This window comes from Alexandromys fortis, unplaced genomic scaffold, assembly GCF_014885135.2.
Source record: "Alexandromys fortis isolate MF-2015 unplaced genomic scaffold, M_Fortis_MF-2015_v1.1 scaffold_174, whole genome shotgun sequence".
In the NCBI taxonomy this organism is placed as follows: domain Eukaryota; kingdom Metazoa; phylum Chordata; class Mammalia; order Rodentia; family Cricetidae; genus Alexandromys; species Alexandromys fortis.
The window spans coordinates 1,385,842-1,402,058 of NW_026068063.1; the positions used below are offsets into that span (position 1 = coordinate 1,385,842).

The 16,217-nt window shown below is 52.1% G+C and overlaps 1 protein-coding gene across 4 annotated transcripts in view; it reads left to right on the top strand.

Annotated features, from left to right (window-relative positions):
- The window catches only part of Tmem51 (transmembrane protein 51), a 48,309-nt gene extending 32,224 nt beyond the window's left edge, over positions 1-16,085 (top strand). For all 4 annotated transcript variants that reach the window (XM_050120333.1, XM_050120331.1, XM_050120334.1 and 1 more), the window contains 2 exons: positions 12,421-12,955; positions 14,974-16,085. In XM_050120333.1, the coding sequence (XP_049976290.1) occupies positions 12,615-12,955; positions 14,974-15,382 (750 nt within the window). In that variant the 5' untranslated portion in view covers positions 12,421-12,614 and the 3' untranslated portion in view covers positions 15,383-16,085. The remainder of the gene's footprint in view (positions 1-12,420; positions 12,956-14,973) is intronic.
- Positions 16,086-16,217: the final 132 nt, after the last annotated feature.

The following is a 16,217-nucleotide window of genomic DNA, read 5'->3' on the forward strand; positions in this document are numbered from 1 at the left end:
CATCCTCAGCCCTCTTTTACTTTTTGGTTTTTTTCAAGACAGGGTTTCTATATATAGCCCTAGCCCTAGCTGTCCTGGAACTCACTTTGTGGACCAGGCTGGCCTTGAACTCTAAGATTCTCCAGAATGCTGTGATTAACGGCGTACACCACTACCACCTGACCTCTTTTTATTTTTTATTTTGAGACAGGACTCAGTAAGAAGCCCAGGCTGACCTTGAACTTGCCTGCCTCAGCCTCACCCAGTAGCTCTGATTACAGGCCTGTGTTACCAGGCCCTGCTCAGACAATCCTGTCCCTGAAGCCTGCAGCGCTCTCGGTTTATGGTTGATTGAATGACCAGATTTGGGAGGGAGGCTCTAGAGGGCTGCCTGCATCGTGTGTGTGTGTGTGTGTGTGTGTGCGCGCGCGCGCGCGCGCGCTCATGTGTGTGCCCACAGGGCAGAAGTGGGAGTCAGGTCTCCTGGAGATGGAGCTACAGGTGTTGTGAGCTGTCTGATGTGGTGCTAGGATCCAAACTGAAGTCTTCCAGCAGAGGGATATGTGTTTTAACTGTTGAGCCGTCTCTCCAGTCCTGGGAAACATCATTATTTTCATTTTAAAGATGAGGAAGCTGAAGCTCTAAGAGGCACAGAGAGGCCAGATGGTGGTGTCATGAGCCTTTAATCCCAGCACCTGGGAGGCAGACGCAGGTGAATCTCTGAGTTTGAAGCCAACCTGGACTATAGAGTGAGTTTAAGGACAGACAGAGCTACATGACAGAGAAACCCTGTCTCAAAAAAAAAAAAAAAATTAAAAAAAAAAATAGGAACAGAGAACCCCTGGGGGTGAAGTGAAAAGAACCGAGCTTTGTCCAGAGCTCCTGGCAGTAACTGTCTTGGTCCCATCTTTCGCAGGCGTTCACTTCCCTGAGGCCACCACCTGTGGGGCTATAAAACCACACACCTTCCCCTCTGGTATTTGTCCCCAGCCACCTCCAGTCTCTGCTCCCACTTTTTCAAGCACCTTGGCCCACCTCACCCCAGTTTGCTGGCCTCCCTGGCCTTTACACAGCCCACAGTCTTTGCCCAGTCCGAAAGGCTTCTGCAGACAGCCACATGCCTCAGACGGATTAGCCAACATTTAATGTTTTAGCACAATCTGAAGGGCTTAAGGCCTGGCTTGGCCTGGCCCATCCACGGCTGAGCTGTGATTAGGGTCTTGGAGACAAGGTTTTATGCTCATCTGACAGGGCAGCTTGGGGAGACCCTTTTGAAAACCCGGTTGTTGGAACTGACTCCACCCCTACCTCCAGACATGGGTGTGGAAAGAAGGCCCCAGTCTTTGGGGCTTTTTTCTTCTGATCCCTTGCTACGTGAACTTCCTCCCTGCATGGCCACCTGCTTCATCAAAGCAAAGGCACTAAACAACGGACCGTCCCTTGGGTCATGACGCCACCCACAGTCTTCTTTATCTCGTCCCGTTGACCATATCCTAACTGGTCAGCGGCAAGCTGTGTGACCTGCCTACACTCAGGAACAAAACCAAGTGCAGCAAGGGCTGGGAGACATGGCCCAGAGGTTAGGAGCACTTGCTGCTCTTGCAGAGGACCTGGGTTCTTTTCCCAATACCCACATCATGGTACACAGCTGTCTGTAACTCCAGTTCTAGAGGATCCAATGCCCTCCTCAGGCCACCTCAGGCACCAGGCACACACGCGGTACACACATTTGTCTGCAGGCAAAACACCCATGCATGTGACTTAACAAAATGAAAAGCTACCACAAACGCTGGGTGTCCGGGCCCCCTTTAGAGTTTGTTTGGAGAAAGATCCTACAAAACGGGACAATTCCACATGGCTCTTACAATATCAAATAAACATATGTGGATAAATCTCTTTGACACAACCGTATCCTTATAAAGTGATAGTAATACCATATTATCATTTATCGAGTGAAGGTAGACTAAACTCATACGATAAAAACAATTCAAGATTTTAAAAAAATTATTTCCTTTTCTTTCATGTAAATAGAAGCCACAGGTCAGGTGTCTAGGGTTGAGTGACAGCTCTGTGGTCATGAGGGACCCAGGCTCCTCTTATCTTTTTGCTCTGTCACTCATTACCTCTGCCTCCTTTACCACCCAGGATGGCTGCCTGAGCCCCAGCCATCACGTCCACATCACAGCCAGGAGGAAAGAGGAAGCACATCTTTTTCATTGAAGAATACTTCATGGGTGTGCCCTCCCCCCCAAGTTCACTGCTACTTGGATCTCATTGGCCATAACTCGGCCATATGAAGCTTCAGTCACATGAAGCCCCCTTCCTAGGAGGCTGAGTAATGTTGTCTTTGTTCTGGGAGACCATGGGGAGCTAAGTGTCAGGCGGGAGAGAGCAGACGTAGGAAGCGACCTCACCGACCACACGAGAATCCCAGCAGAGAGAAATGTCACCGTCCCTTCTCCAACCTCCTCCAACTCAGGTAGGAAAAGGGACACAACTAGCCAGTTCGCCTGCTTCGAGGCGAGTTGGGCTGCGCAGGTCTCCTGGGGCCTGCTGGGTCCTTCTGGCTGAGGAGAGGCAGGAAGCCAGCTAGGCCCCTACCCCACTCTGACCTTGTTTTCCAGCTCAGGAGTTCTGCCAGGCACCTGAGGAGATAAGGAGGCTTGCTGTGCTGTGAGGTACACAGCACAGCTGTGGAGAACACAAAACAAGTGGCCAGAGGTGCCTGGAGCATGAGCCAGGGGGCCAGCGACAGCCTGGGAGAGACTCCTGGTCCTGCCTCCCCCGAAGCTCTGTATCTTGGTGTTTGCTGTGTAAGACAGTCACTCGCGGCTGGAGACTTCTTTCTGTGCAAAGAGGGGGTTTGTAGAAGGCACCCTTCCAGGGCTGCCGGAAGGGGCGGGAGGTGAGGTGGGAAAGGCATTGCGGCTTGTCAGCCAGTAAGAGAGAGATGCTGAGTCAAAGCCCCTGCAGGGGTGTGTTCTAGCTGACTGAGTGCCCAAGTGCCTGTGTTGAGGTCATCTAGGACCTCAGAATGGAACTGTGTTTGGGGACAGGGCCTTTGAAGTGGTGACCAAGCTGACCTTGTCCTATGGGTGTCCTTACCCAAAGAGGATGGGGGCACATGCCTGGCATCCCAGCACTTGGGAGGTGGAGGCGGAAAGATCAGGAGTTCAAGGTCATCCTCAGCTACCTAGTGAGTTTGAGGCTAGCCTGGGCTCCTCGAGACCCTGTCACAAACAGAACAGGAGCGGAGGACATTCGACACCACACAGAGGGACGGCCAAGGGAAGTGGCCTGAGAGAAAGCAACCCAATCAGCACCCTGGCTTTGGGGAAGGCCCCTGTGTGTGCCTGGCCATGATGGCCAAGAGGCCAGTCCCTGCCATGACTCTCCCTGCTCCTCCTGGCTCTCACCTCAGCCTGTTACCAGGTTAATAGTTAAACAACCCAGCACCAATTACTCAAACCACAGCCAGAAAGGACCAGACCTGTGGGGACAGAGTGACTCACGCTGGAAACAACTCAAGGAGAAAGGCATTTTACCTCCTGACCTGGCAAGGGTTTCTGGGAAGGAGCTAGGGTGGGGATCAGGGAGGTCTCCAATGGATTGGGTATAAGCATCTCGAATGTGCTGTGCCATTCGCTGTGTGACCCTGAGCTGTGTGACCTTGAGCAGGTGTCTGCACTTCTCTGAACTTCAAGTTTTCTTTGAGAAACTCTTCCTGAAAACTCTTCACGGAGGTTTGGAAAAGTTGAATACGATCATGGCTTTTATTTTTTTTTCTTGTTCAATGTTTTATTTTGGGATACATTATTTATTTATTGGAACAATAGATTTGATAAACAAGATTCCTGAACAATATTAGTCATCAAACAGATCATGGCTTTTATAACTCAAAACATGATTGTATTAGAGGAACAATGAGTTGTTGATAAGAAGTAAATACATAAAGAATAACATAGATGGCATGAATCAAACAAAACAGTAATATTCAAAGGATAACGAATAGGTCATAAATAATAAGGAACACCCGGGACGCAGCCATATGGTGCGGATGCTGGATGAACCCGTCGGACACCTGAGTGGGACTGCTCAGATGCTCCAGTGAGCAGGCAGAGATGGAACCTGGCTCACCAAGTGGTACCTGAGCATCATACAGGAAGATCCTGAGCTGGGGGAAAGAACTGGGGTCCACTGCTCCAAGGGAAAAGGCAGACATGCGGCTCTGAAGGGAGAGAGATGCAGAAGACTCACCGGCTCCACCCAGCACAAGAATGTTTTTGGAGGTTTTCAAACTGCCTCCACCTTGCAACTTAAAAAAAAAAATCATGGACAACCTCAGCCAGCTAGGACCCTATGTGACTAAGGGTCAAACTCCCTCATGGGGTAGGGTCTTTTTTTATTTTCAAGTAGCGCAGGCTAGCCTTGAACTTACTACTTAGCTAAGAAATGACCTTAAATTCCTGGTTCTCCTGCTTCCATCTCCCTAGTACCTAATCACACAAATGGAACTGGGGTTCGAATCCAGGGCTTCATAGATGCTAGACAAGCCAGTTTTCTTGTCAACTGAGCCACGCCCCCCACTCGCACCCTTCCCCCCCCCACCACTTGGGACCACCAGACTTGAGTCTGGGAGCGCAGTTCTGAGCCTGAGAAATCAGAGCGGCTATGGATGAGGTAGCAGAATGCTTTTTCTCCCTCAAGTCTGCTCCACGTGGCAGTCAGGACACCAGCTCGCCAGGTCATGGCAGAGCCTAGGTTAAAGTGCAAAATCAGAAGGCGGGCCACTTGCTGGGGCCTGCTGCACAGGTTCCAGAAGGAGTGACTTGCAAAAGGTCACCAAGAGGTTGTGTATCCAGAGGAAGCCATTGTGTGGCCCCAGTCACACCGACTGCTGTGGACTGGCAGATATAGGAACACTGCCCGTACCCACGTCCCCAAGGGTGCCCACTGACAGCGCATTTCTCTCTTAGTTCCCAGTGTTCAGAAGTCCAAGTCAGTGTTGACTGTTGACGTCAACCAGGAGGGCAGGCTCCCTTCTCAGGCTCAGGGTAGAACCAGTTTCTTTTCCCCCCCTTGCTTCTGGAAGTTTCCTGCACTCCGCAGTAGTGTTCCTGTCCCATACGACACCACCCACTGCCACTTCCTCCTTTGACCTCTTCACCTCTGTCATATAAAGACATCCGTAATTCTGTCGGTTGGACCCACCTATCCAGAGGAATCTGCCCGTCTCAGTTCCTTGGCTCAATCGTGACTGAAAAGTGCTTTGGCCATATAAGGTCCCAGTCTGGGAGTCCCAGGGATTGTTGGGCATGTGTCTCAGTTGGGAGAGCGCTTGTCTAGAATGCATGGGGCTCTAGGTTTGATTCCTGGCACCATATAAACTGGGCATGGTGGTGCACACCCAAAACCCTAGCTCCCAAAAAGTGAGACAGGACAGTCAGGAGTTCAAGGTCATCCTTGGCTAGCCGGCTTGGGTTCTATAAGATTTTGTCTTTAAACAAAAGGGGGGAAAAAATCCTGTGGCTATCTTGGAGTTAGCGTGTGTCTGGGCTACCGTGTACCACCTCCCAAACTCTAACAAGCACCGTGGTGAGCAGTACAGCCTCCGTCTGAGAGACATTCAGATCCCCTCGGCCCGTTCTGACATGGCTTCCATTATGCATACCGCTCCCTGGGGCTCTGTGAAGGAACAGAAACTCTAGATTTTATTAAATCCTTCTAGCCCCTCTCTGCTCCTCTGGGTGACGTGGTCTGGGGACCGTGAAGGGATACGGTTGCTCTCTGAAGCTGCTGTGTACCCTGGACAAACACTCTCAGCAGGGGATTCCTGGGGTCAGGACAGTTAAGCAGTGTGTGTGTGTCCCTGGGGTCAGGAGGACACAGACAGTTAAACAATGTGTGTAGCCTCCCTGCCAGGCCCATCCTCCTTCTCAGACCTGGCCAGTGCCTCAGACGGTGTCAGCTCTGCTCTTGGTAACTCCTCAGCCTGTGGATCCAGGAGAAGCCTCTGTGTACCATGAGCCCTTCCTCCATAAATGAGCAGAGTTGGGACAGCGCCTCCTTTAGGCTCACAATTGTATGACAGGCTCAGCTGCACAGACCACGAGGCATCTGGCACAGCCAGGGAGGAACTTGGAGCCAGCCCAGCCCATGGCCATCCATCCTCCTTTGCCAGCAACCCAGTTACGGCTCATCTCAGAGAGGCCGATGGAATCAGTCAGAGTCAGTTCCAAGTATCAGAGTCATTTAGAGTGGACAGTGCAGGGGCCTGGCTGCTGCTCAGTGTCCATGGGCTCTGTCCCCATTGAGGAAGACAGGCTGCCAGTGTAATGATTCCCAGGAAACACAGAATTCCCCTGGGTATAGTGGTATATTATTTGTATTTTGATAAATAAATCTTGCCAGAGGCAAAGCTAAAGCCACTAGAGGTCAGACAGTGGTGACACACACCTTTAATCCCAGGATTTGGGAGACAGAGTCAGACAGACCTCTGTGAGTTCAAGGCCACCCTGGGCTTCACAAGATCAATACAGAAACAAATCCAGGTGGTGGTGGTTTACACCTTTAATCCCAGTCCTTGCACACGCCCTTAATCCCAGCACTAGAGGGAATATAAAATGGGAGGAGAGAGAAGCTTAGTCTGCTCAGTCTGCAGTCACCCAGCCTTGGTAGAAGTTAGACTTCTCCAGTGGCTTGGCTGCTTTGCTTTTCTGTTTTTGTGTTGAACCCTAATTTCTGTCTCTGGGTTTTTATTATTTGTGCTATACCTGGGACTCGTGGGCTCCGTTCCCATTGAGGAAGACAGGCCGCCAGTGTAATGGTTCCCAGGGAACTCAGAATGCCCCTGGGACTGAGGGATTGGATCAGTCTTGTCTATAGAGCCAGACATTAGCCACTTGCTAACAGACCAGCTTGAGACGAACTCCCGTGGGAGACACAGGTTCCTTAACCTGCCTCCTGTGGACAGAGCCCCAGGGATTGCAGGGCAGACTTAATGTCTTTAACTTATCAGACACATAAGTGAATTAGTGAGGGACCTGGTGATGTCGACTCATGAGAAGTCCACCAGCGCCTGCGCCAGGAGCCCGGGCGGGAAGCTGCCTCTCTTCCCGGCAAGGCTAGGTGCATTCTGGGAGACGCCTGCTTTTCTGTTCTACGGACTGACTTGGGTCCCTCCCCTGGACTGCCCCATCTCCTAGCCCAGACCCCATAGGCAGCTCGAGATGCTGCAGAGCCATTTCCCCTTCTCCCTGCCTGTGTCTCGTCCCTTTGAGAGGTGCTACCTGGGGTGAAAGTCACACGTTGTTGAGTGAACTGTGCTCCCATCCCAGCTCTACACTGGCTGTGTGACTTTAGACAAGTTGCTTTGCCTCTCTGAACCTGGGCTTCTTTATAAAACCGAACGGATAGCTTTCGAATGGTTGCTATGGTTTGGCTGTTTTCTTGAGTGTATCCCTTGAAGGTTCTGTGTTAGAAGCTGGGCGCCCAGTGTGGCAGCCTTGAGGCTATTGGATCCGCGGAGATGCCTAGGTCAACAAGAAAGTCACTGGGGAAGAACTCATGTAGTTCTCAGTTAGTTAGGGGCAGAGTCAGGGTTTCACACCGTAGCCCAGGCTGGTCTGGAGCTTACAGTGATCCTCCTGCCTCAGCTTCCCAAGGGCTTGGGGGCCAGGCAAGCATCTCGCTGTCACTCACACATGAACTTTCCCCCTACTAGGGAATCGTTGGTCCTTCTGATGGGCTGTATACAAATGTCACCCCTAAGCCCCAACACACAGATCGGCCAGTGACGGATCTAAATCAAACTCTCAAAGTCAAAGCAATGTTCGCTTGCCGCTCTCTCTGCTTTTGTGATGACAGATGGCAGAACCCGTCTGCCTAGCCCAGGGAGTGGCCCCGGGGATTCAGCCTTGGCTCAGGATAGGGAGGGTGGCTTCAGAGTCAGCCAGATTTGCTTGTGAGTCTTGACCCAACTGCTCACCAGGACAGAGAGAGTCTGGGATGGCTCATCACACAGTCAGTGGCCGGAAATACTGGACGAGTGCCCGTGGGTACCTGACTCTCACTGAGCCGGAAAGCCACGGGTGTCACTAAGACCTCCAGCCTTTTCCTCACCACAGCTCAGAGGCTTGCTCGTGCCTGCCCAGCTGCCCTGTGGCATAGCAGCCCTGTCCTCTGTCAGTCACCTTGACTCATTTTCCCAGGTGTCGAATCACAGAGATCTCCTGTGCTCTTAAAACAGGCACCTGATACCTTTGGCTCTAAATCCTGGGGGAAAGTGGCCCGAAATTCCCTGACAGACAGGAGGGACCCCAACAGCAGCAGCGGCTGGCTCTAAAAGCAACCGTGGGCGGAACTTGGCAGGTCTTGCTGGAATGCCTCAGTGGTCAGGGTAGCACACCCTGTGTCCCCAGAATGAGATCCCCTTCTCAACTGTGGCAGGCAGTGGTACTGCAGGGCAGTGGCCAGGAGTCTCTGGAGTGCAGCAGGCCACTTCGGTCTGGCAAGCCCTCCTCCCAGTAAAGCCGATGGCAGTGCCAAGGAGCCTCCTGGGAATAGACTTTACTTCCTTGCTTCTAAACTGCAGAATGGCCAAGCAAGGCTCTGGAGACCAGCCTGGGCACTCTGGACCCCCTGCAGCCAGAACTCTGTGCTCAGTGTCTGCTGTTGTTCTGAGTTCACAGTGCTGGGGATGGGGGAGGGGGAGGCAGGGGCCCCACCACTGGGCCAGCCCCCAGTCCTTACTGTCTGCTTTCATTACACTGTTTGTCTTAAAGTTGGAGTCTATGGAAATTGGGTCCAGCTGAGAACGAGCAGCCACGACCCACTCTGGCCTCAGCCAGGCCGAGGGAGCACTCTGGTATTAGAGCAGAGATGGTCCACCCCCCCCCCCCCCCCCACTGGGAGGACCAGAGAGTTGGGCTACTGCAACCTCAGCCCCTCCGGGGAATTGGATAAGATCACTTCCCTGGCCCCAGTGGCAACCACCTTCATTCTAGTTACTGGGGTAGCATTTGCATATGAGAACGAGATGTGGGTGTCCTGTAACTCCTGAGTTAGACCTCAGGAATCCTTGCCTGTCGGTACCTACCTGGGCCTGGAGGTCCCCTCACTGATAGAGATATGGGCTCACCGTTTAAACCTGCTGGGTACTCACTCGTCCAGTCCACACGTATTTGTCAAGGGCCTGCTCCATTCCTGGCACAGTGTGCTGGGAGCCAGTGTAATGCAATAGCCATAGCAAGGCAGACAAAAGGTGCCCTTCTCGAAGCTGAGATTCAAACGCAGGGACCAGGGAGCCAAAATGAGAATGCTGCAGACTGAGAGGGTGGCATCCATCCGTGGAGAAGAATGTTACCTGGAAACTGAGCAGAAGCTGTTTCAGGCTGACACATCGGAGTGGCCTTTCCCCTTAGTCATGGCCTTTGCTATGATGCCCATCCATTCTTCATGCAGTGACCAGGACGTGCTTCCATTTTCTTCTCTGGAGCCATGGTCAGCCTGTGGAAGAACTTGGAAGGATTGGGGATCAGTGTGGCCCATAGATTGTCATTATTCTGTGGCCCAGAACCTATAAGTTCTATGGAGTTTTGACTCCCTCCCTCCCTCCCTCCCTCCCTCCCTCCCTCCCTCCCTCCCTCCCTCCGTCCCTCCCTCCGCGTGTGTGTTGCATGCATGCATTTGCACAGTTGTGTATGCCTATGTATACGGTAGGAAGGCCAGAGGAGGACGGCAGGTGTCCCGCTCTATTGCAGTCAACAAGCCCCAGTGATCCTCCTGCCTCCCATCCTCCAGGTCCTAAAATTACAGGCACACATGGCAGAGTCTGTTTTTTGTTTGTTTGTTTGTTTGTTTTTTAACCTGGGTTCTGGGGATTTGAACTCAGGTCCTCACACTTGTACAGCAAACACTTTGCTGACTGAGCCATCTCCCCAGCCCCCACTGTCTTCTTTTGGCACCCCTTTTTAGATAAGCCCACCTCAAGCTCTCAACCCCAAAATAGGTGTCCCACCGTGGGCACCTCACAGAATCAAAATGCCCACAGCTTCCTTAGACTAGTCCGTCTCTTGTTTTTCTAGGTGGATCCACAATGGAAGGTTTTAGCTTGACAGCTGTAAACAAGTGTGCCCACTGTCCCCCCAGGAACCCCAGGCGATCCCCTCTTTCCTCTCCTAACAGGGCATTTTAAAACCTAGACAGAGCATTGTCTGTGTGCCCCACCAGGTTGCCTCAAACATGCAATGGGCAGGCAGGTCCAGCTCTGGGGTCTAGAGAGCAGCCTGTCAGAGCCGAACACCCGTCTCTGCCCTCACCCCAGGCCACTGCTTGTTAAGGACATGCTGACGGTTATGTGGCCCGAATCGTCTAAGCATAAAATTAGCTTCTGTGTCTGTTCTGCAAGGGAAAGCAAACTGGGCTAAATATACCACAGGGCCATGGGTGGTCAACAAGCCAGATATGAGACAAACAGCGGGCCAGTGGGAACTGATTTTCCCAGGGGCCCGTGGGTTGGAGACCATAGGTTCCAAAAGCAGCTGCCAATGGACTTACGATACTGCCAGGGTGTAGTCCTGACAGCTGAGTGCTTGTCCAGCATATGAGGCCTTCCAGCCTCAGCAGATGTAAACCAGATGTGGTGACACCTGTCACCCCAGCACTCGGGAGGAGGAGACAGGAGGATCAGAGGCTCAAGGTCATCCTCGGCTATATAATAAATAGAAGATCAGAGATGAGACCTTGTCTCAAACAATGTAGCAAGCATCCTGCATGTATGACAGGCTAGCCTTTCTGGTACCCTGCAACTGTCTGTGCTCTATACACCATGAACACACACACTCATGCCTTCCATGTCCCTGTGTTCATAGGGCACACAGCATGTGCTCATAAGCCACCTGCACATGTAAGCATGCGTGTGTGTTCACACACACCCCAGACCATGCATTCACACACATGCATGTGTGCCTGTATGTATATAGGCATGCATGTATATGCCTATACACACACACACACATATGCCCACGCACACACCTGTGAATTCTGCATGTGGCCATCACACCAATGAAGCTTCCCTCCTTTGAAGCTTATAAAAGCCCCAGCCTGAGCTTGGACCCCTGCTGCCCAGCTCCATGGGTCACACATCCCCTGTCTCTGCTTCTGGAGTGTCCTCACCTCCTCCTAGGCACCTGCAGTGTCTCCCATGCAACTCTCAGGTAACCAAATGTACCAGAAATATTTACTGGGTGGAAAAAAAGAAAAAAGAAGAAGGCGCGGACTTCAAGCTGAGAGAGAATGTTGTCCTAGATATTTTTAGAGTGACTTTTAACAAAGCGGAGAGTTTCAGATGAAGGTGAAAGTTTCATAAGAAAACATCTCGCGGCATCTTGTTTCAGACTCCCTGATCAGCTGTGCTTTTAGAAAGTCGGAAAGAATGCAGAGTTGAAAACAGGGCCTGTCCATCTCAGCGCCGACTGGGCAATCCTGCTTGGCCATGTTTCCTATCCCCCCCACACCCCCACACCCCCTGACCGAAGTATGGGCATACTGGGACCTTGTCCTGTCCTCCTCCGTGACCTCCATTCTATCCCAATAGACTCCCTCAACCACAGAGGGTTCCGGAATTCCAGCTCCCATGAGCTGGGTCTTTGAACTGCTTCTCCGGAAAAGGGATCTGTTTGTTTGTTTGGCTGTTTGATTTGGTTTTGGGTTCTCCTAAATGCAGAAGATGAGGCTGTACAGACTTCTGCCTCCTTTCTGAAGTGGGGGAAGATGGAACCGCTTATGTTTCTGGACAGTCCAAGCTCTCCATCCATGTCACTGGACATGCACACACTCACTTGAGACCCTGCTGTGTAGACGGCTGAGACAATAAAGACGCCAACAGGAGGGACAGGCCCACCCCAGTAGCTAGTGGGGCATACACAAACACCCAGAAGGGGGTGATGTGGTAACTGCAGAGGTGCTAGGAGGGGCAGACCAAGGTAGTGAGGCCAGTGGCTATGCACATCCTTCTAAGAAGACAGATTTTCTCTTCCAAGACAATAGGGAGCCAGTGAGGGTAGTATACTGACCCCAGCAGGCTGACTGGATGGAAGCCGTTAACTCCTGCAGTCCCGTGTCCCATCCCCCTCTGCCCCGTGACTGTGATGTTACTGACCATGGCCCAGTGATGCCGTCCCCCCAATCACCCCCCAAGCTCTCCTAGGAGAGATGTCATCAGACCACACTTCATTAAACCTCACAGCAGGTTTTGGTTGCTCCCAGCACTGACCTCACGGGCGTCCTGCAGGGGCAAATCTGATTTTCCCTTTTAGCATAGGGGTGGTGGCTGGAACATCTGCAATGTGTTAGAGGTAAGACCAGGGTGGAGCCTGGTAGCTTCACACAGAACCTCTCCAAACCAGAGCTGATAATCTCCCTTCCACTCTCTTCTCTCAGACCTCTCATCATCCGCCCGGTCCACGCGGGATGCCTGGCATTTGAAGAGAGCCATCGCCTGAGCATCTGCTGAGGATTCCTTTTACTGTGGCATTGGAGAGTTTCTTTGGTACGAGGAAGGCGTGTCTGTCGCCACTACGGCTTTGTAATTTCCTCTTCTATCTTTGAGCCGGGTCTTGCCCCTTTCTGCTGCCATGATGGCCCAGTCCAAGGCCAACGGCTCACACTACGCGCTGACGGCCATCGGCCTGGGGATGCTGGTCCTCGGCGTCATCATGGCCATGTGGAACCTGGTCCCTGGTTTCAGCGCTGCAGATAAGCCAACAGCTCAGGGCAACAAGACAGAGGGAGGCAGTGGCATCCTCAAGAGCAAGACTTTCTCGGTGGCCTACGTGCTGGTCGGCGCGGGCGTGATGCTGCTGCTGCTGTCCATCTGCCTGAGCATCCGGGACAGGAGGAAGCTGCGGCAGAGCGAGGAACTGGCCCATATCCAGCAGCAGGCGGGAGCTGTGCCTCCCACGCAGGAGGAAGACAGGTGAGACGTGAAGGGCTGCTCCCTCCAGCCCAGGGGAGGGGCACATTCGCACATAGGCGAGAAAGAGCTTCATTTTAAGAGTCTGCATTTTCACTCTCTTCCAGGAAGGTGCCTCATGCCCTTTCACAAATACCTTCGCGCTTACTAGATACAGGCTTCCCAATTCCTGCGGCTTAGGTGGATTACAAGGTGTCCCACAGAAACGGGTGGGGACCGGGGACTCTAGGCTGCTTGTTTGTTTCTCTGTCCCAGGTGCTGTGTGTGTCTACTTTGATTTGAAAAGATCACAGTACAATATTTCACTTGGCCCCAAAATATCACTAGCATATTTAAAAGGTAGATGACAGACGGGGGTGGGGGGGTATGTGATAAAATTTGGCATCTCTCTTAAGGTCCATTTCTGTGACTATGATTAAAAACACTCTGACGAAATCAAACTTAAATGGAAAAGGATTTATTTGGTTCACAATTCCAGGCCACTGTCCATCATTTCAGGGGAGCCTAGGGGGCAGGAGCTTGAAGCAGCTGGCTTGCCCCACTGTCAAGAACAGAGAGCAATGAGTTAATGCATACAGACACTAGCTCTCCTTTGCAGCCAGTCTCGGCCCCACGAAATGCTGCCACCCATATTCAGGGTGTATCTTCCCACCCCCAGGGGCATAATCAAGATAGCACTCACACTACACACACACACACACACACACACACACACACACACACACACGGACAGACACCAACATTCTCAGATGCTAGTCCCCAGCTGATTCTAAGTTGTGTCAAACTGACAACTGCTCAAAGCTAGCCCAGCGCCTTACTCGATGTATTTTTCATTGCTCTGACCAAATGCAGAGTCGGCTTGAGGAAGGAAGGGTTTATCCCGCCTCTCAGTTTGAGGCTAGGGTTCATTGTGGAAGGGAAGGTGCGGCTGCAGGAGCCTAGGACGGCCCGTGATATTATGTGGGAACTTAGGAAGCAGAGAGAGATGAAGGCTGCTGTCCAGTTCACTTTCTCCTTCCCCCCATTTCATCCACACCCAGCCCTGGATGGTGTTGCTCACATTTAAGTCAGAGTGGATCTTCCGTACTCAATTAAACCCCTCTGGAAACACCCTTGGCCTCATCCTGCATGTCTTTGGACTTGACCTGGCATGGGTCCACAGGGAATAAAGAAATACAAACACAAGTAAAGCTGGTATTGGGTGGTTGGTGCACTCAGATGAAGAGGCACCAGCAACAGCCAGGAAGCTCACCACATTAGGGGTTCTCTCCAGGGGAGTAGCCTTACACCGAAGTCATCTGGGGTGGAAGCTGTAGTCAGGTCTTTCTGCTCCTACTGGTCGGCCCTAGACCAGGAAGAAGGCCTTGCCATTCCTATGAGTCTGGGACACTGGCATCCTTGATATGCCCTGCCCATGGCAACAGTACACATTGACTCGGGGCTTTATGCATTCCCTCCAACCCTCACAGATATCCCAGAGATGTGTCTCCTCGGTGCTTCCAAATCTCAATATGGCAATGAAGATGAACCCCTCCCTCCATGGCAAAAGAGTCCTTGTGAATTAATACAGAAGATGAACAGACTGGTCCAAAAATAGACAAAGGCCATAAACAATGATTTTGTAGGTGTTTAACCTCATTAATCCTAGGGTACAAACAAAAAGACCCACATTCAGGATGGGTCTTCCCACCTTAGCTAGCCCAATCTAGAAACCCCTTAGGGGCAGGCTTCTCTCTTAGGGGCTTCTAGATCCTGTCTAGTCCACAATGTCATTAATCACCACAGTCTTGATGTATTCATTCCCACATCTGTAAAATGGGCAAAACAAAAGCCCTTACAGTGTGGTTAGAAATGGGAACTTGGTTCCTCCATGCTAAAATACTGATTACTTCTACAGCCGACACATGGTTTGCAGAATTGGTGTGTGCAGGCCTAGTACTCACCAGCAACCCCGAGTCTACCTTTTGGGGACTTTTGGTGATCTGAGTGTGCACTGACACCCTGTGTTTGTCCTCCTGCAGCCAGGAGGAGGAGGAGGAGGCCTCCTCACGGTACTACGTCCCCAGCTACGAGGAAGTGATGAACACAGGCTACTCAGAAGCCAGAGGACAGGAGCAGAACCCCAGACTAAGTATCTCTCTCCCCTCCTATGAGTCACTGACTGGACTCGACGAGACGACCCCCACGAACACCAGGGCGGAGACGGAGGCCAGCCCGGGGCATGTTCCCGACAGGCAAAACTCCAAACTGGCCAAACGCCTGAAACCACTGAAAGTTCGAAGAATTAAATCTGAAAAGCTTCACCTCAAAGACTTCAGGATCAACCTACCAGAAAAGAACGTCCCTCCTCCCTCTATCGAGCCTTTGACTCCTCCGCCACAGTACGATGAGGTCCAGGCGAAGGCCCCCGATGCCCGGCCTCCCGACTGAGTGACCCTGCTGACATCACTCCCTCCTGTCTCACCCTCCACACCGACAGACTGCGCAGAAGCCACTTCAGCCAGAGAGGGGTCAGGACACACTTAGCCACTGTGATGGGGATTCTGGGTAGAGGGAGTTACTAAAGACGGTTCGCAGAGCCTCACGTAGCGGGAGCGCCGGAGGGATGCTGAGGGCTTGTGATACTGTGGACCACAACAAGGTGTGTGGCCTTGGCAATCCCCTCCCATCTTCCTTCCCAACTCGGGACCGCTGGCGACGCACTCCTCTTGTGAGCTGGGACAGGATCCCTGGCGACCGGTGTAGACCGAGGTTGTCTCCTTTAGCTTTCCACCACAGCTGCTGTGTTTCAAAAAGAAACCAAGTGTTTTGCTTGCTTTCTTCACTGGAGCCTTCAACAGGCGGGGAATCGGCTCAGCTTTGACGAAAAGGACACACAACTGTCTTCTGAATACAATGAGAACATGTGGGGGTGAGTTGTCCGGGAGGCCTCTAGGGGGCGCTGGTGCTGTCGGTTCTTTGAGGGTCCAAGGCCTGACGACCTTCAGCATGTGACGTGCGAGGTGGTGTCTGAATCGGTACACTGGTCTCCCGTGGCAAGAGAGGAAAAGCCGCTGTTGGTGTCTTCTCGGAGGTCACGCGGCTGGGTGTTTTATAAATAAAGTGTTTTATATGTAGCACACCTGACCATCGAGTCATTGCAGCTGGAAGATACTAATAATAACAGCTAGTCAACATGAATACTTAATTCACAGGGGGCTGTGCTCTGAGGAACAGAGGTGGTACCCCATGTCATCTGTACCCAAGTCTGGCGCCCTGCTGTTCT